Here is a 21,520-nt window from a genome sequence, read left to right as displayed (position 1 = left end):
TCTGGAGTTCCTCTGTCCTCACCGTGAGCTAAACTAAGAAACCCAGGTGTTTGTGTTGGGCAGAGAGGAGCGAGAATGGCAGGACCCTGGGTGGATCTGTCATTCCACTAGGAGACACAATAAGGTTAAAAACTGCTTCTGAACATAGTAATTATGTTAGCTATTTTGAGAGCAAGAAATAAATTAAAACATGCTTTTATTTAAACAAATAATACACAACAAAATTTGTGGAAAAATGGTCGTTTATTAAACATCCCTTACTACTAATGTTCCCAATCTCCTGGCTTCCAGGCACTGTGGGGCCTTACATCAATATAAAAGGTTTACTAATTTATTGGATACCAAGCACCTTAAGACCAAATAAATATCAAATGTGTAATATATCACACATATAAAAATAGATTTATGAATGTGTGTATACATATATGCATACACACACAGCACATACAAGCATATACATGTATCCATTTCTCAAATATGTACACACACTGAAGTGATTAATAAAATGCAGTTCATTTAAAAGGCATTCAATTCATCATTTATTCACATGAAATACTAAAAAGTATTACTTTTTATCTGTACAGATCTGTGAAACGTTTTTCAATTTATTTTTTAACCACAGTAAAATTTACTCTTTGCAAAGCACAGCTCTCTGAGTTTTGACAAATGTGTAGAGTTGTATATCCACCACCACAATCATGATACAGAACAAAAAATTCCATCATCCTAAAACAATCCTAAAAAATCTCCTTGCGCTGCCCGGTTATAGTCAAGCCCTCCTTCCATCCTCATGTAAAAGGTGTTTTTGTTTTTATTTTGTTTTGTTGTTTTTTTTGAGAGACAGCATGAGTGCATGGGATAGGAGGGACAGAGGGAGAGGGAGAATCCCAAGCAGGCTCCACGCCCAGTGCGGAGCCCATTACGGTGACCGGAGCCAAAACCAAGACTCAGAAGCTCAACCGACTGAGCCATCTAGGCTCCCCCTCATGAAAAAGGTTTTGACTAAAAACTGGTCCTCACACTTGAAAGAGATGGGAATAACTGCCACAAAGTATTGAAGGCCATCTTTCTCATAATTTTATGCCCCCTTTTTTACATATCAGTCTCTACTTTCACCCAGGGTTTGACAGAAAGGATTAAAGGGGAAGGGAACTGAAATAACAGGACAGGAAGAAATAAAGACTTGGAAGAATTCAGACTTCAAGACAGTATGAAGGAAAAAATGGTAGAACATGATGAAAGACTACAATAGGTAGTATTAAAACAACAAACAGTAAAATACACAGGCTTGAAATGGGGCTGGGGAAAGGTGAGCAGATGAACACGAGATACCATGGAAGCAAAATCAGCCAACAGTTGTGTACATACAGGCAACCATGGTGGGGGAAGGTCTGGGAGATACAGGAAAAAAAACCTTCAGTGGAGGGGCGCCTGGGTGGCTCAGTTGGTTAAGCGACTGCCTTCAGCTCAGGTCATGATCCCAGGGTCCTGGGATCGAGCCCCACATTGGGCTCTCTGCTTGGCCGGAGGCCTGCTTCTTCCTCTCCCACTCCCCCTGCTTGTGTTCCCTCTCATGCTGTCTCTCTCTCTCTCCCTGTCAATTAAATAAATAAATAAAATCTTTAAAAAAATTAAAAAAAAAAAAAACCTTCAGTGGGATAAAGCTGGTAATTGATCATTTGTGAATAAAAGTAATAAACTTTTTTTTTTTTTAAAGAATGATGAGATCTGATTTGTTTAGAAAATCCACTCTGCCTGCAGTTTGGCAACTAGCTAGGAGTGGGGAAAGAGTGGGCGTGGAAGACCAGTTAGAAGAATATTTCAATAGTCCAGCTAAGAGACGACAGTAGCTCAGATAAGTTACCTCAAAGGGGGAGGTTTACTAAAAAACATGAGAAGTAAGAAGAACAGGAAAAAGCAGTGGAATATTACGGAATGTCACTCAAAGAACATCTAAAATTATAGTCAATTCTTGTGGAAAACTAGAACAATCAAGACACAGTGCAGCAGATCTCACAATACGGCCTGCGGTCCTCCTGCTATAAAATACTGAAATATGTTGGATAAAAATTGTTAAACAAAGACAAATACACTTCTAAGAAAACTAAGGAGGGGGCGCCTGGGTGGCTCAGTTGGTTAAAGCGACTGCCTTCGGCTCAGGTCATGATCCTGGAGTCCCTGGATCGAGTCCCGCATCGGGCTCCCTGCTTGGCAGGGAGTCTGCTTCTCCCTCTGACCCTCCTTCCTCTCATGCTCTCTGTCTCTCATTCTCTCTCTCTCAAATAAATAAATAAAATCTTAAAAAAAAAGAAAGAAAGAAAGAAAACTAAGGAGGACCAGAAGTCCCTATCCCTGGTTCCATCACCTGTGGCTCAGGAGTCTGGGATACATAGAATGTAGGCAGCTGTGAGTGTGCTGAGCACCCAGGTTTCTCAGACAGGACACCAACATGCAGTTTTCTCTCCTGTCTTGAAAAGAGGCACTAAGAGGATTTCAGCAAGGAAGTGACACGGACTGAGCTCTGCTTTCAAAAGATTAACGTGGCAAACAGTAAAATACACAGGCTTGAAACGGGGCTGGGGAGAGGGTGAGCAGATGAACATGAGATACCACGGAGGCAAAATCAGCCAACAGTTGTGTACATACAGGCAACCATGGTGAGGGGAAGGTCAAAAATAGGATGCCTAGGTGTCATGGCTGCGGGCATGAGGCTAGTCAAGCTATTAAGGAAAATAAAGAACATGGGGAAGAGTAGATTTTGGAGCAGGGGAAATGGGTAGTGTTGGACCATAATTTACTCCTTAAGTATGAAATCTGAAGCCTCAGAGATTATTCTAGCATGAGAGGTATAGAAGGCATTAAAAATGCAGAACTGAAATCTAGAACAAGGATCCTCAAATGAGGTTTGTGAATTGGCTTCAGGGGCAGGTATGTTACTCTCAAAACTGTATTTAAACTTTCTGTGTCTGTAGATTTTTCTGGGCTAAAGTCTATGGCTCTCATCAGATTTTCAAAGAGGTCTGTGTCAATCTGCTATTCCTTTAAAACACTGTGTCAACTTCGGATACTTTCAATCTTTTGATTGTTCTGCAACTTCAGATGATGTGTCTAGGTGTCAATTTCTTTTTACTTAGCCTGTTTGAGATTCACTGTATTTCCTCTATCTGAGGATTGGTATCTTCCATCCGTTCTGGAACATTCTAAGCCATTTTCTCTTCCACTTTCTAATTTCTCTGTTCCTACCTATAACACAGCCTAATGTTTTTGTTAACTACCACTCTACATCTCAGACCTTCCATTGAGGAATATCTTCCTACTTGTGAATAAATACAAATGAACACTGCATACAACAGCACAGAGTTTTGCTGTTGAAATGTAGTGTAAAATTGAAAATCATAAACTTCTCATCTTCATTACAGAAAAAAACACTGCACAAAATCCTTGAGCAGAAAGGCGCTAGGTTGATTTTTTAAATGAAGACACATTATATCTTATAGTGTAAAGCTAATCACTATGCTGTGGACCGGAGAACAGTGCTTAAGAGAAACAAGGCACAGAACTGCCCACAGACACAAAATAAATCCAAGACAAAGCTTCAGGGGCAAACAAGTTTAAGAAACACGTACCCATGAGATCTGAGTTATCACAGACTTATTGTATACATCTTCTTGCGAACTGTATATTTTTCTGCCTAAAAAGAAAGCTAGATAAAAACATTGATACACCACCAACTCAGGCAGCTGGGGAGGTGGGAGTTCTACACCAGAATGTTTCCAAAAATATGCTATTTGGGGGCTGATTGATTTTCTCCCCCAACTAAATTCCGTTCTGGTTCTTTTTGGTAATGTTTCAAAGTGCAGGCTAAGCTCTTGATCTTTTGGGAGGCACAGGCAAGACAAAAGGCCAAACTCACTAATGAAAACTTGCTGAACTTACTTTTCAGAATTCCATTCGAAGTCACGAAAAACCCTTTTGGCCCTGCTCCCAGACTAGTAAAACGAACATCTCAAATCCCTAGAGGCTAAGATAGCTCGTTCCACTAAAACCAAATACACATCTTCTCCTGACAGCTGGTTGTCTTAGCATACTCAGGACTATATATTTATCAAAGGAAAAAAAAAAAAAAAAAAACTCTAGGAGCACAATATTTATTATAGGATTATCTCAGTGACTCAAGTAAACATGAGTAAAGCTAAATTAAACCATGCTTACTATGATGTTCTATTACTTAAATCCTGACACAAAATCACCCCAAGAGATCTGGGGTCTTATTTCTTGAGACAACTGATGTAGGTTAAAAAAAAGGGGGGGACAAAGAATTATCTTTTCTTTAAAATCTGTGTTTAGTTATACAATTTTTCTAATTATTCTAAAAAATCTTTTGAGCATCTAAAACAAAAATTTTCTATTCCGTTAAGATGTTGAATTCAGTACTAAATTTAAATAAAATCACAAAATATTGAATTTGCTCACTTACTTTATCTGATATATCCGAATTTAATATCCATAATTTCATTAAATCTCACCCATAATTCTAAGTAGTATTATTTTAATTTTCAGCTCCTCCCAACCCTTTCCCTAGGCCCTTTAGACAAGTTTCAGTTTATCCCAGCCTTTTTGGATTACAGGCTATCCAAATGTTCCAAGTGACCATGTCGGTGGCCAGACACACTGTGGGGTAAAGGCAGGGAAAAGAGGGCTGGAGAGGCCACAACAGGAGGAGATGATAGGTCACATAAGATTAAAAGCATATTTACCACCTTCTGGATTCAGCTGACCTAGGAAATAAAGCTCCACCTCTAGGAAACATGACCAGGGGCCCATAAGGGAAATAAGCCTGCTGGCTGGGCCACAAGACACATGCACTTTGGAGACCACTTGCCTCTGTAGCACAGGGATCCAACAGGTTCAAAACCTTCTGATCTGCCAGGGAGTCCAGTCAGTGGGAGCTGCAGCTGAGCTCAGGCAGGGCCTGAGGGCAGGGCCAGCTTGGCGGAACATGGGCTGTGGCTCACTAGCCCTCAAATGATGGAAACAGAGGTCCACCCTTAAGGAGTGTATAGTCCAGGGAAACAGTATGACAACAGAGGCACGAACACAGGTGGGAAAAGTGCAGTCTTGCCGGGGAGGCAGGTGGTGGTGGTCAGGAAAAGTTCCATAGGGGAGGTGGGGACTGAGAAGATCTATGAGGATAGACAGAAGTTTGACAGATTCTACAGAAAAGGGAAATAAAATTCAACATTCTCGTAGAAGCAGCAGCCCAAGCAAAGATATGCAAGTGAAGAAAATACAAGGTGTGTTCACAGGAAATCCCAGAAAACTAGCTTGGCTGAACAACAGGATACACACAGAACCCAGATCGGGATAGAAAGGTCAGCTGGGACGACAAGAGAAAAAGTTCTGGATGTCACACTGAGAGATGTGTACTGAATTCAGTTGGTGATGGGGGGGGGGGCGGTGCACTGATGGTGCTGAGCAGGGAAAGAACATTATATGACCTGAACTTCCTTCAGGAAGACAGTGACAGCTCCGTGCTGGATAAACTAACATAGGAAGAAAAGTTAAAAGGCCATCAGGAGACATAGCAACTGAAGGACTAAACTAGGAAATGACAGTAGGAATGACCAGAAGGACAGATATAATGGAGGGAGGATTTCTAGTACAAAACGGGGGTTGGCTAACACCATTTGGATGCAGCACCTGGACGCCTAAGAAACTGGGAGTGTCCTGAATAGAAACAGGGCTGTGAGGAAGAAACCTTGGTTTACTGGAGGAATGAGGAGTTTGGTTGCAGACACTTCCAATTTCAGGTGTCAACTGAACACATGGACAGACAGGTGTATCAAGCGTCTAGAAAAGCAGATCTACAAGCAGGGAGAAAAGCTGAGGTTAGGGATGGGGATTTAGGGGGGCATCCACAAAGAGGTAGGGTTCTGGGGATGAAATCGCGGGAAACATAATTTAGCATAATTTAATGGGTTGAAAAAGGAAGAAGAGTCAGCGGAGGAGACCGGGAAGGGTCTAAGAACTCCAGGTCATAGAGGAAAAGAGATGTATTCTAGAACATGTTAGGGATACTACCACGAGGATCAGATGGGATGGTCAAGTGAAAGCACTTTAAACATTTGAAAGGACTAAACAAATACATTTTTATGATTTTCACAGTAGCACATGTTTAATCTCTAGAGAAGCCACATTGTGCGAGAAGAGCCAGGCTTCCCAAAATCTTCCACAGAGTCCCCTCTCCACCAAGTCAAATGGAAACGTGACCTCGTCCCGCCCTGTACTTTCACAGTACTCACAAAGTCGGATTTTGGTATCTGTACAACTCAAGAAGCACTACCTGAGCATCGTCCGCATGCCAACACTGCAGGGGGCGCTTTCCTCTGTGTCCCCCTTGGAGGAAATGAAATGGAAAGAGGATTTACCCACCTTTGCAGAGGATGCCATGAGTGAGGCTTCAAAAGGCTAAGTATCTTGAGCCAAGACTGCCAGGTAGTGAGTGGAAGAACCAGGGGCCTCTGATGCCAGGTCTTACCGTGCCTTTTCTACTAAAACACGAGCTGGGACTTGACGTATCTGTTCTTATTTCCCTTACAATCAAGCAAACTAATAAAGGCACAGCCATATCTCATTTATCTTGATATCCTCTGAAGCACCCAGCCAAGGGCCTGACACTTGGTCAATTCTTGTGCTTTCATTGCCTGAAAGTACGTGCGGGCACACGGGCCTCCCCAATGGTGAGCATCTGTGGGCTGCTAAGCGTTGAGGACTTATTTCTAAGGCGGACTGTAACTTAACAACAAAAAGTTCTAAAAACAAATTCTGTACTTGTGAAAGATGCCACCTGGTCTGCCTCAGGGGCTGAAATCCTCTTTTTATGCACCGAGTGGGAACAGCACAGGGAGTGACAAGCTGGCTTTCTTCAAACCACTCCCACCAACGGGCTCAAGCCAAGAAACAGGCCCACACCTTTCGGGAAAGAGAAGTGCCCGTTTCACCTCTGGTGTCGCTGCTGGTACTGCCAACAGTCTGAGAAGGAGGGAAAGGGAGAGCAGGTTTGGTGCCAGGTCTGATGATGTAACCTTGCAAGGCCAGCTTGTCTGCCAGGAAAAAAAAGGCAACCGGCTTAGAAACTAGGGTTTTTTTTTCCCCCCTCCCTTAATATTCAACTGAAGTCTATTTTGCATAACTGACCACTAGCTGGTTCTGTTTTGTTTAATGAACTGCACTTAGTGTCTCATTTACCTGACTGGTTTGGGTTCCTTGGAAAACAAATGTATAGAGAGCCTGAAATAAGTGTATTTCATAAATGTCCCGTGTGCAAGAAGAATGCGCAGTTCTCCGAAGCTTTACTTTGCAAGCCATACACATGCACAGTGGGAGACCAGGAATAACATACATCTAAACACCATAAAGGCGCACAGTCAGGCTCCAGTGTCGCCAGAAACACCAGAAACTCTTCCAGGATCCTGGGCAAAAAGACAGACTTCTGAAGTGGGATTATATTTTAGAGCTTCATTCATTATAATACACTTGGGAGTTTTCAACCCCATGTCTCTGACAGATGTTCCCTTTTGTGGGGATTGTCTAATTTGAGGACATTTGGTAACCATGTCCCTAGAAATCTTTAGGGTACAGCAAATTGATCCCTCTTCCCACATGTGAAGACAAGACCCAAAGGAGCCTCTTCCTATTTCTAGGACTAGTTAGTGTAAGCATAACATTCCTGCCCACTGCATGGACAACGTAGGGCAGAGAAACATTAGCCAGACTGAAATGAGGTATCTCCCAGGCTCAAGATACCTTCCCATGCCCATGGAGAGCAGAGAGAGGGAATGCAAGTCTTTTCTTGCCAATTTTCACCTAATGTGGTTCAGGCCGTTGATCTACGTTATCACCGACCCACACTGATCAGGCCTGGACCCCTGCCTGTCAAATGCACTGCATGGGGCTTGGAACTTCCTAGAAAGAGCCATAGGAAAAGCCAAAAAGAACACAAGCCTCAGCTTAGGGCAAGCATCCGGCACTGGCTTTGGGCGGGGCCACATGGGATGCTTTCCCCCTGACTCCTGAGAGCACTCTCCAAGTCTGAGTCTATGATCAGTGCTTGGATGGCTCCAAGCTGACAGGAGAGTATGAAACAGAGAAAACAAATGAGACCTTAACACAGTATCAAAGGCCAGTACCAACCTCTCCTCATTCAGTTCTTAAAATCTATCCTAGAGGGCGCCTGGGTGGCTCAGATGGTTAGGCGTCTGCCTTCGGCTCAGGTCGTGATCCCGGGGTCCTGGGATCGAGTCCCGCATCGGGCTCTCTGGTCCTTGGGAGCCTGCTTCTCCCTCTGCCTCTCTCTCTCTCTGTCTCTCATGAATAAATAAATAATAAAAAAAATCTTAAAAAAAAAAAAAATCTATCCTAGAACCTTGCCCTTACTGAAATGACATTACCTCCGTTCTATACACTGAACTCTGCATGAGTTAACCAAAGATATTAATAACTGTAGTAACTATGTAAGCCCTTAGAAAGTCATACCACAAATTTGGCCAATTTCCATTTTAACCTTTTTTCTGAAACCTCATTTTTATTTTATTTTTTTTTAATTTGTTTTTAAGATTTATTTTTTTTTTTTTAAGATTTTATTTATTTATATGACAGACAGATACAGCGAGAGAGGGAACACAAGCAGGGGGAGCGGGAGAGGGAGAAGCAGGCTTCCCGCGGAGCAGGGACCCGATGCAGGGCTCGATCCCAGGACCCCGGGACCATGACCTGAGCCGAAGGCAGACGCGTACGACTGAGCCACCCAGGCGCCCCAAGATTTATTTATTTGAAAGAGAGAGAGAGAGAGCACATGAGAAGGGGGAGGGTCAGAGGGAGAAGCAGACCCCCCGCTGAGCAAGGAGCCCGATGCAGGACTCGATCCCGGGACTCCAGGATCATGACCTGAGCCGAAGGCAGTCACCTAACCAACTGAGCCACCCAGGCGCCCCATTGAAACCTCATTTTTAAAACTTCTACTCAAGGACGTAAGAACTTTTGGCAGTTTTCACTGGTATTACAAAGGCAGTTCTAGTAAGTGAATCTGTATCAACCAAGAAAGATGTAAGACCCCTCCAGTGCAGCAGAGGGGTAAGAATTTTTTATTGACCCATTATACTGCCAACCAGGCTCCTAGTCCCCCTGCACTGCATTTCTGCAAGACATTACCATAATGAAAAGACTTGTTCCTGCCCTGGAGTAGCTTGCAATTTAGTAAAAGATGGGAAAACAAATACACATCACTAACTAAATCTGTGATGAGTAGATTCTAATTGACACAAATTCAATATTAAAAGAGTCAGGGAATGGCTAGAGAAGGCAGCCCAATGGTGCTCAGGAGAAATGGTAGAGACAGGACTTGGAAAGGTCTATTTCAACAGGAAAAGGGTATTAGAGAAGGCACTGACTGCACACGGAGGTAACAGCTTTAGCAAAGGCACATGGGCAAGAGCACACAGGTAAATTAAGAAACGTTACGGTGATGGGAGTCTGGCTAAATGACAGGCTACTGGAGGGAAAAGTGTAAGAAACTGACCTGGAAAAGTAAGATGCAGCCAGTTCTTAACATGAAAAAAGAGGGAGGACATGTAGAAAGCTAGATTTTAGAGGAAATAACTTTTCAAATATAGCCTTCACTGATAATTTGTCACATCGTATCTCAGATTTTTAGAGGGAGAAATATTTTAATAGCAAGTTTATTTGCAAACCAGGTGTAGTAACTTCAAAGGAAAATAACGTGGGTGCTGAGAAAATCATTCTTCTGGGCTGGCAAATTCCTGTCTACAGCTTAACTAATAATATTCTTATTACCTACATCTTGCAATGGTTTCATTGAGATCCCTCTTTTCTCATCACCAACATACCTTCTTAATTCATCGCGTATGTACAGAGTGACGACTTAGAACTAGTATCTGCTCACTTATTTACCCATCCTCTCCTTTTCTGCCCCAACTTATCCTAACCACTCACTCCCTCATGCATTCTTCTCCCACGAGCACTATCGATAACAACAACCTTAATAGCTCCCACGAGCTATAGTACCAGGCACGGCAATTAATGCAATAAGAACAGTGCTTAATATACTCCTCAAAATTCCACTATAAAATAGGTATGACTAGCCCCATTTTGAAGCAAGTTCAAAGACGTTAAAGATTTTACCAACTGGTAAGTGGCAGGACCCGGGTTTAAAGCAGATATGCTCACCCCGAGAGCCCAGGCCTATTTATTACCGGTTCATCATACTGCCTCCAAAACTCTTTGGCGTCTTTACCGATATGGGTTAGTACTTTCAATTAAAAATTAAAGCATTCAGTGAACTGTGTGCTACTGTAAAATCCTGTCCTAGGTGCTCTCCGCGGTATACAAATAAATGACAGAATGCTTGGGACACCTGGGTCGCTCAGTCGGTTAGGTGTCTGCCTTCGGCTCAGGTCATGATCCCAGGGTCCTGGGATCGAGTCCCGCATCAGGCTCACTACTCTGCGGGGAGCCTGCTTCTCCCTCTGCCTCTGCCTCTCTCTCTCTCTGTCTCTCATGAATAAATAAATAAAATCTTTAAAAAAAAAAAATGACAGAATGCCTGTAGATTACTGATGCTCCTCGTCACCGCTACGTGACAATGAACACCTATGTCTTCTATCAGTGTGGAAGATGGTGTGTCCATGATTCACGAAGTTGAACAACCAGGGCCAGAGGGAGTAAAAATGACTCAGGATATGAATGCTGGATTGTGACCATACCTCACAGACAGAAATCAGCCAACCCTGACTGACTGAGATTTTTAATCATACATTTCAAATCAGAATCTGTAAAAACTCTCTCTGTCGATGGAAAATCTGTCCTGTCAGAAGTTCCCAACCAAATCTGCTTACAATCTATTTTCAATAAGCCTCAGCTTCCTTTGAAGTAGAACAAGCTTCTGAAGCATTTCAGCTAACAATAAGCACATTGTGACGCTAGCCCTCGTAAAATTCATTACCAACGAGTAAAGTTACTTGGTAAAACACAAATGTGGTATATCAAACTACTTGTACCCTAGAGCCTGAAAGTTGTGTAAAATTATATAGTGCTATTCAGACACAGAAGGGAAATTCAAATGTGTCATCTTTTTAAGCTACCTGCTTTTAAGATCACCATTACTAACTTCCGAATAAGTTTTTGCTAATATTTTCAGGAGGCCAGTTACATTTTTACAAATAACTAAAACTTACAAAAATATAAGAAATTGGATAGGACGCTGTTGAGCAGTCCTCTTTAGGCTATAACCATATGTACCCAGGGAACATTTGGAAGGAGTCGCAGTTTCGTATTCCGCCTACCTACTCATCTCTCTCTACAAAGGTACAGTATTCATATCACAAGTTGCACAACGAAAACTCATCCAGAGACTGCAGTGGCAAATACTAACTGCATTTACTCTGCAATCTAAACTCCTGACACAACTCATTTTTAAGAAAATGAAAGTCAATAAGGAGAAATCACCTTAAGAGTTCAAGAGTGGCAAAATTATCAAGACATGTTTGGCTAACAAGGAGAAACACCAGGCTACATAAAATGAATGATGTTGATACTTACTGTTCAATTCGGGGTGACAAGTACAGCTTGGGATACACCTGAGTGGCTTCGGTGTCCTCAAAACTGACAGAAAGGAGGGCCACATCTTCTCCAGGGTCTTCATTTACATCCTTAAGCAGGGAGGGAAAAACACAATGTCATCAGTCCCTGCTCTCATAGCATCTTCCCGGGGCTGAGCTCACAGCCCACTGGCCCTGAGGCTAGAGCGTTTCCGGTACCTGGATTTGAATTTAGCAGCTCTGCGCATCCTTTGCCACGTGCCAATCACTTCCCTAGAGTGGTGGCTTTCAAACTTTCTGACCAGAGCCGACCATGGTGAGGAGAAGACTCCCACCTATCTCACTTGTACCCCCATTCCAAGAGGGGAAAAGTGAATCTGGCGGCAACCAAGAATTAGTCAAAAGCACAGTTAACAAATTGCAGTAAACATGTTGCTAATGATATATGTAATGTCTTATAATTTTTATAATGTATATATAAATGGCTTGTAATTTTCCTTTTATAGGAAGAACGGGAGATATGAACATGATTTATATCATAAGACAACAGAATCTTAAAATACCTTGTAATTTTATTATATATACCTTGATAGTATGTTGTAAGTTACTTAAATAGCAAAAATTCCCAAGAAACATATCGCTATGAACTGTGCCACCATAAAAGCAAATGGCAGGGGGTTACGTACACATTGACTTTGCCAAACAACTGCGCATGATTCATATATGAACCACAAGACACACGTATCTTAAAAGCCTGGTTATCAGAATATTATAGGACAAAAACACTGTTGATCCAAATACGTACCAAAAAAACATTGAGAGGTTAACAACCCATAATAAACTAAACTGGTAACGACAAAGCTAAACTTCCTGTAATTTATAATTTAAAAGCAAGAATAGTGATAATCGAATGTCATAACCAACTCAGGCCAACACTGATGAAGTGTCCTGAGTCAAAACTGGGATTTATAGGTTCGTGATTATTGCCAAGCACTGAATGTTTGCCAGACTTCTGAATAAAATACTGAGTTAGCATAAATTCTAGTAGCAAGATGGTTTTACTTTGTGAATACCATATTTTAGTAACCCTTAATCATTTTACTTGTGGTTGGTAGTGGCTCTAAGTCAAATATAAATTTTTTGAAAACTTAATAGGACTGCACATCTTTCACCCGTAAGGACTGGTAAGAACTGGCCTATAGTTCTGGATTGGTTCACGGGTCCTCTGGAGGGCCCACTTGCCATCCTAGGAGGGTCCCAATCTACACTGTAAGAATCACTGACCGTGAGCACTGAGATCCTCAGATACAGGGTTCTTGCTTCTGTCTAAAACTAACCTCACCCCTTCCTTTCCTGTACCGTGGGAAGCTGGTCATCACACTCGTCCAGCTCAGCTCTGACCTCATCCTCACTCTGCCTTCTATTGTGCCTACAGGATGCACGTGTGGCAAGGATACAAAGGGGCAAGAACCAGAAGTCTCTCCCATCTTAAAAAATAAAAACTTTAAAGGGGCATCTGGGTGGCTCAGTTGGTGGCTCAGTTGGTTAAAGTCTGTCTTTGGCTCAGGTCATGATCCCAGGGTCATGGAATCAAGTCCCGCTTCAGGCTTCCTGCTCAGTGGGGAATATGCTTCTCCCTCTCCCTCCACCTCTGCCGCTCCCCCTGCTCGTGCGCGCTCTCTCTCATAAATAAGTAAAATCTTTAAAACATAAAAAATAAAAATTCTAAAAAGAAAGAAAAGAATCATGCCAGTCTCTACACAGCATTCTCTCCCATCTCTCTCCTCTCCTTCACAGACTGCTTAAAAAAGCTGTCTGCACTTCCAGTCTCTACTCCCTTCCCTCCCCATTATCCCTTAGCACAGGAGCTGGCCTTCTGACCCCACTAGGCCATCGGGACTGCCCTCACCAAGGCATCCACAAAACACAGCAAATGCCTCTCTGGGCTTATCTTACTTGGTCTCTGAACAGTATTTGACATGGATGATCTCTTTCCTCTGGAAATACTCTCAGTTTCTTGCTCCTAGGAAACTACACTCTCCGATCTTCTGTCTCTTGGACCACTTCCCTCCTCCCTTTTCATGCTTCGTGTTTTTTATCCTTTTACTTGTCAATTATTTTTTGGTTTTACATGACAAAATTCAGGTTTGTTGTAATAAGTCAAGCCGTACAGAAGCTTCTAAGAAAAAGCTCTTCCGCCCTCCACTTTTAAAGGTAACCAGTATTAAACTGTGTATGGAGCTTCAAACAGCTTTCTCTATGCTCATAAGCACATATACACATACACACACTTGCATATAAATAGCTCTTTAACCTTCTGTTTTGTTTTCCTTAATGGAATTGTATTATACATATCAATCTACCAACTGCTTCCTAAATAGCCACATAATATTCCATGGCATGGATTTTTTTTTTTTTTTAACCATTCCCCTAGCAACATTCCGGTTGTTTGTAGTTCTTAGCCATTTGATAGTATTACACTAAATATGCTCATATAAAGGATATATATGTATTATACTTCCAAATTGGTAACAAAAACTGAGCTTGTTAAATCAAAGGTTATGAACATTTTACATTTTAATAGTTTGAGATTATTTTTCTAAAATTTTACAGCACTTTACATTTGGACTCCTGAACTTGCATCAGTAGGAGAGAGCACCTGTTTCTGCTCATCCTGAATAACCTGATAACACCAGCTGTGGTCATTCTGCAGTTTAATGTTGGCGGTCTGACTGCTGGAAAATGGGGCCTCAGTTGAGATTCAATGACTAAAGCTGAGCAACTTTTTACTTGCTTACTGGTCATCTGTTCTGTCACTTCTCTGATCAAATCCTTTGCCCTAAAGCCTCTTGGACTTTCCTTGTTGTTGCTGTTTACTGGGCTTATTAACCCTGGTCTATCACATGTGTTATAAATATTTTCTCTCAGTCCAGCTTTTGGCTTTTTACTTTGTTTGGGGACTCTTCTGACAGCACAGAAAATTTAGATTTCTATAAACTTAAATCTGGTCAATAACTCTGAGGTTATTTACTTCCCTAGCATTTCATCTAACATTTTATTTTTACATGTAGATTTGTAATGCCACTGGAATGTGTTTTAGATAGTATGATTTAGGGAGTATATAAGAGGAGGACCTTAGCACAGTGCCTGGAACACAGAAACCACTCCATGTTTGCTGAATGAATACAACAGTAAACAAATTAATGCTAATTTCTAACCTTTATTCTCCACACCTAGTGCTTTTCAGGAACTGGCTTTACAAAAGTTGCTTCAGCAGTGGTATCTGGAAACAGTACTGACTCCTTGCTCCTGCCCCCATAATACACCAACGTCCCTAGAACCATTGGTTTCAAAAGGAGAGTAAAGATTGGGAATCCGAGTTCAGTTATCATTTCTTGCTCTTTGACAGATGATTAAGTATTCAACGTTGAATGCTCCTTTCTGTAAAATGAGGATGGAAATTTTAAAAATTACTTAGGTCTCAACAAATAGAAACTATGTAATTCTATTTTTTTTTTTAATTTATTTATTTGACAGAGACAGCGACAGAGGGAACACAAGCAGGGGGCGTGGGAGAGGGAGAAGCAGGCTCCTCGCTGAGCAGGGAGGGGGCTCAATGTGGGGCTCGACCCCAGGACCCTGGGATCATGACCTGAGCCAAAGGCAGTCGCTTAACAACTGAGCCACCCAGGCGCCCCGAAACTATGTAATTCTATAACACAACTCTAAAACTCATAAAATATCTAAAACTAAGGTGGAAGCTGAGTTTGAAAATATTCACATTCAGAGAGACAAATTCATTTGATGATCTAAGTATAGAAGTAGTTCTCTTTAGTGTTAGATTGGTCATCTTAAAGTAAAATAATGAAAAAAGAACCAACATTGATTTTCAGACACCTTCCCCCAGTGATTGAGTTTCCTTGTTAAAGGTCAAGGCGCTGACCACAAGTCACAAAACCTGGTTAAAAACAAAAACAAGGGGCACCTGGGTGGCTCAGTCAGTTAAGTGGCTGCCTTCGGCTCAGGTCATGATCCCAGGGTCTGGGATCGAGCCCCGCATCGGGCTCCCTGCTCGGCAGAGAGCCTGCTTCTCCCTCTCCCTCTGTCTGCCACTCTGCCTGCTTGTGCTCTCTCTCTCTCTCTCTCTCTCTCTGTTAAATAAATAAATAAAAATCTTTAAAAAAAACACACACACAAAAAAAAACACTGCAAAAAAAACGAGAGGCCACTGGAAACCTTTTTAATTAGCAGCTTCACTCCATATACCTGGATAATTTATAATTATTTCCTTTTCCTACTTTTTAACTTCTCATTTCACTGCTATTTAAGCAAAGAACAGAAATGCTCAGAGACAGTCCTCCAAACAAATGGAATGACCCTGGTTTATATAATCAACATTTATCATCTGGCATCCTGCAAAAAGTACATGAAATATTAGTCTGAATAGGAAAACAGTTGTTTCCAGGAGTTCCTTTTATGAACTACTTTTAATATAATTTACTTGCCTTGGTGTGACACATGAGTTTCCCCTGAATTGGTATTTGATTTCTAATGGATACCTAAGTTTGACTCTGAGTGCTTAAATAAGCCCAAAGAGTTCCAAAAATACAAATCTACACAGTACTGTTTCCAGTTTCTGCAACTCTAACAGGCTTGTACATGTGTTCCTTCCCATCTGGGAGAATTATAAAAGAAGCTCTTGTACTGTGGTTCTTAGAAGCTAACATTACAGATGATTATTGTAACCACTAATGGCAACATTTGGAAAGCAGGGGGAGGTTATAGTGTAGTAGGGGACACTTAAAAATGCACAAGTATACATTTTCAAGGCTTTCTATCTGTACCATCTAAAATTGCAGAGGCTAAAATGGGGGGAAAGATGTCAAATCTGCTGAAGCAAAAAAGAGTATTGCCTCCTACCTTTACCAAAGTGTTATCAGGCGCTGATAGACATATGGCAAGGAAATAATGGCCATGATATTTTGCTGAGACTTAACAATGGATCTGGCTCAGCACTTGGCTATAGAACAGAAAGGGGTTCCTATGGCTTATAGTGAATATTCACTAGGTGGTGAGTTCCTTGCAGGCTGGGAGCTTTTCCTGTTTGTTTTTGTATACCCAATGTCTGAAATAGCACATATATGGCAAAATGGTTGGAGAAAAAAAAAACAACTGATTAATGCTGGAAAGATTGTAAGAATGAGTAAATGATGGAGTTAACAGAAAGTACTTTCAGTTAGGAAGATTCTCAATACCTATTTCATTTTTCCTTAAATCTGTGACTACTTAAGATTTTGTTAAAGAAAACTCGAGTCTGAACCATATACAAGCAAAAGATGCACCTCCTAATAAGAGGTAACATTCTGTGTAGGTCATAATGACTTATTCATATAACTATTCTCAGTTGGGGCTCTTTACAAATATCAAAAGGGTGTAGAAAAAAAACAATGATTAGCCTTGGAAACGAAAGTAAACACAAGCACAATTTATCATTATGCTGTATCCCTTTGATGTGCTAATTCCAAGTGAGGCTAGCAGCCATTAAACAATATATGTTGAATGTCAATATAGGTACACACTACCAGTTAACTATTGCTGACAGACATGAGCTGAACAATAAATATTACAAATTACAGGTCACTTAAGAAGACTGTAAAAAAGCCACTGTATTCCTCAATTCAAAAGGATAAAAACAAGTCTATAACCATTCCTAGCAAAACCAGTTTGTAGACAATAAGGACTATAAAGAAGCCACTATACAGTATGTCAAAAATCAAGTAAGAACTATTCTGAGTTACACTTAAATGGTATTAAATTAGACCCAGGACTAATCATGATTCCAAGAGTGACTAAAACTAGGTCTCAGGAAGCACCTCTTTATACAAAAAGCTATCAGTTTTTGAAAAACTGTAAGCAAATTAAAAACTTCCAAAACAGATTCTTATTTTTTAAAAATACTAAGTAAGATTTGTACTTTAGAGGCCCCAATATTTTGATACTATGGACACATCAACAAGCTACATAAATCTAGATTTTTCAAAGTCAAGTTTCTCCAAGAGAACAAAACTTTCACAGTGCTACCATTCATTCACGCATTTAACAAAGTAAGTAAGATATACATAGCATGTTACAAATGTTATGGAGAAAAATTAAAGCAGGGAAAGGGGAAAAGGAATAAGGAGGGAATGGAAGATTAAAGAGAGTGGTGAAAGGTGGTTTGTGGACTCAGCAGTGGACTCTCATTAGGACAGGAGACCCAGGATAGAAAGATCTCTTGGATCTCTTGCGTTGTCTATCAATACAAGCAGCCCAATCAAAATTGGGTTTAGATTCTACTAGCATTAAGACATGACAATGAATATGCCAGAAATGGAATTAAATTTTAAGCAAAAGAAAGACTGAAGAACAAGGAAAATGATGTAGGTAAGACCTTAGTCTCACTGCTAAGGGGTCTCTGTCCAATAATGACACTGGTCATTTTAGAAATCAGGTCACTTCCTCTTCACCAAAATGCTGGGAAATGTACAAGTGCCAGGGAAAGCAGCAGAGTCAGAAAGCAAAACAAATCCAAGAGAAAGGAAGCTGAGCCAAATAGACGAGGACGAGCAATAAGTGGGTGCCATGTCTGCCTCTTTTGCCTTTGGTGTGGCTCCTAACCCTGAAAACTCCTCTGATATTTTGATATCTCTGAGGAAGGCAGCATTTAAGAGAGTTACTTCTGATTTGGCTTCTTCAAATGGAAATGGGAGTAAAAAGAATCTCCCAGCGTAGTCTAGTCAAACTGGGCCATTCCCCATATACTTTATCAGATCTTGACTAACACTTTGACACCAGCCATCCCCTTATCAAATAGCTCTTTCTTTCCTTTTAATTGACATGGTTTTAAAACTCTCATTGTAAATTCACTTGTTCCATTAAGATTCCTTTCAAGTGCAATGTAATCTTTGCCTGCCCTTGGCTGTTATCATGTTCTTCATGAATTTCCCTTGCTGTTGAAGCAGTATATAGTTTATATTCCAAATAGAATTTCTTGAAGGCAGGGTAGAGATCTTCTACTTCCTATTATGCCTAATAATAAGAACTGATATTCATTCATTGTTTACTCAGTAGTCATTTTGCTTAGTGCTTTATATGCATTACCTCACATAAGCATCATAACAACCTTAAAAGGTAGGTACTATTATTATACATTTGCAAATAAAGAAACTGAGGCTGAGAGAGATTAAATGGTGATGATGAGTTCTGAAGACATGTATATTGACTTTGAACCTGGACTCTTAGCCACAATGCTATACGCCAACACATGCTGCTGGGCACAAAGAATAGACTCAGTATCAATGCCCAAAGTTATAAAAAACTTAAAAACCCATATGCAGAAAAGATATCACAGATTTACTATACACTTAACTTGTTCTCCATTTAGTGTCTAAATCCTCTATGTTCCAAAACACCATGAGCATCTTCAGGAACCATTACTCCCTTTGTACCCAAGGAGACTACCCAGCCTATACCAGGCACATAATGGGTATTCAAAATAAATTAAGAAGTATATGCTTTATGTGTTTTAATGTTTACTTTTTATTTTTCATTATTTTTTAAAGATTTTATTTATTTATTTGAGAGAGAGAAGAGAGAGCACAAACAGAGGGAGTGACAGGCAGAGGGACGAGCAGACTCCCCACTGAGCAGGGAGCCCGATGTGGGACTTGATCCCAGGATCCTGGGATCATGACCTGAGCTGAAGTCAGACGCTTAACCCACTGAGCGACCCAGATGCCCCTAATGTTCTCTTTTTAAAACTATGGAACAAGAAATTAAAATCTTTAAGAGTATAAAGACTAAAAGCTATAAAGGTCACTATGCCAAATAAAATGTATTCATTTGACGTCTTTACACAGACCCAGTTAAGAAGGAAGGATGGCTTCTCTAAGAACACTGAGGAGGCCTGTGGAGTTCTAAACCACAGTATCAACCTTCCTTCAATTATGTATGGTTAGGCACATTCTATGATTAACTAACTATACTCAGTGAAAATAGGCAGAGCTGATTGTCAGGTCAGGAAAGGGAAACTGCAATGTTCTTGAAATAGCCAGCTCTTAGAGGGTGAGTCCAGGACACCAGGAGAGAGCTGTTGTCACCTACCCATGTTTTTTAAAAGTGACATCTTGAGTTCATTACTACTAGATGTCATGATACAGTATGGGGTTAGGGGTTTATTTTAATTTATATCTTGCTTATTATTTTCATAAACAAAGACCATTTCGTTGCTCTCGTTTATGCAGGAATCTGCTTGCAAAGCTGTACTTACCCTTAACATGGTGGTTATAGCTTCTGTTTATAAAGCTAAATTGAAACACATGTTGTACAAATAAGCTTTGGGAGAAAAAAATCCTGGCTCTTTTAAAATAATAATGATCAAGATTTCACTGGTCAAATCCTGTCCCCTCAGTTATCATACCTAACAGACGTAGCCTTGCGATTCACCAACATTCTTTGACTAGTCACAGCATCGTCACTCTAAAAGGTGTGTGAACTGGAGCCTTTCCTCCAGAAAAGGCCGGGGGCAGGGGAAGGAGGGGAGGAGAGCCTCCGCAATACAGCCAGGGTCCTCACTAGAAGCAAAGGATGTCTCCTTGCTTCTACTTCCTTCTCTACTCACCAACATTTTTAGAGAAAGAATCTGGAATATGGGATTTCCTCTGCTGTCCTAACAATTGTGTTCTTAATGAGTCCAATAAGGAGCTGAGCTTATTTAAATAAACATCCATTTTTGCAACTGCTTTACAAATCACACTGAACCGCATCTTCAGACATCCTCTGTGTTGTGATTCTGCGCGCACACACACACACACACACCCCAATACGAACCTTGTGCCAGACTTTTATCCAAGAGCCCCAGAAAACAAGTTAAAACAACAGTGAGTTTTACTTGAGCACGTATGGAACAAATATGAACACCACTGACCATATCCCCTGTATGTCTCCATAATTTAAAGAAAAGGTAGATACGGCTTTTACATAAATAGTCTACATCGCTCTTTTTAAGTGACAGAAGCACAGATGTAAAGTGGTAATGGATATAATGGACATCTGTGACAAGGCGTGCCTGGCACCTTCTCTTCTCCTGGGAAGCCACTCTCTCTTCTAGACCCAACACTTAGTGCTCCTGATCAAGCTGCCTGTTCCTAGCCCCTGGGTCCAGGGTAGGACCAGTCCTTTCTTCAAGATCTGTGAACTTGGGAGCCAAGTGTACGCCAGTCCCTGTGCAGAGGCAAAGGAAATTGTCACTAGTCATACTCCCCACACATGGAAGAGGCGAGGCTGTAGCGTGAGAGAAGAAAACCAACACGTGGAGAAAAGTGGGGACGAATGAGAAGAGAGTCCTGGCACAAGATTCACATCCTTGGTTCTCAGGCTCTTGGTCCAGCTGTGTCCTGCCCTAACTGTGGTTTGGATCCTCAACCTTCTCTGGGCTTTGGAACACTGATAAATTGCCCTATCTCCTTAAGCCAGTTTGAAGTGGTTTTCCTTTACTTATAACTAACATTTTCTCTTGTAAATTATTAAACTAATATAGATGATAACCATGGCAAATCAAAATCTACAGAATTAAGTGCTAAAAAGAGACTTTCACCCCTGGGTTATTGGACTACTTGTTACATACTATGGAATGCCAGGCCCTAATCAGAACCCAGGAAGGGCTTTGAGGACAAAGCTGAGCAGCATACCTCCGCATATTCCAGAAGAAAGCTTTGCAGGAGCAATCTGCTGGCAGCACCAGGCTCTGGCTGCAGCCAGGCTATTTCTCTGGACTTACTGCTTCTCATCCTGATGGACATTAGCCCATCCTGGGTCATGGATGGAACACTTTGCACACTCTGCTCTATGCCCCCTAGACCTCACCA

General features: G+C 41.2%; 1 protein-coding gene across 9 annotated transcripts in view; it reads right to left on the bottom strand.

The window, feature by feature from the left end:
• BABAM2 (BRISC and BRCA1 A complex member 2) overlaps positions 1-21,520 on the bottom strand; it is a 400,157-nt gene that overhangs the window by 168,447 nt on the left and 210,190 nt on the right. For all 9 annotated transcript variants that reach the window (XR_010405476.1, XM_064572014.1, XM_064572016.1 and 6 more), the window contains one exon: positions 11,617-11,726. Coding sequence is in view for 8 of the 9 variants with exons in the window: in XM_064572014.1 (XP_064428084.1) it covers positions 11,617-11,726 (110 nt within the window). In the remaining variant the exon portion in view is untranslated. The remainder of the gene's footprint in view (positions 1-11,616; positions 11,727-21,520) is intronic.

The sequence above is a fragment of the Mirounga angustirostris genome, unplaced genomic scaffold (genome assembly GCF_029215605.1).
Source record: "Mirounga angustirostris isolate CCGP_5_RB_7025 unplaced genomic scaffold, mMirAng1.0.hap1 SCAF_10, whole genome shotgun sequence".
Lineage (NCBI taxonomy): Eukaryota > Metazoa > Chordata > Mammalia > Carnivora > Phocidae > Mirounga > Mirounga angustirostris.
Note: the sequence above shows the minus strand (reverse complement) of the source record. Positions and strands in the feature narration are given on the sequence as shown.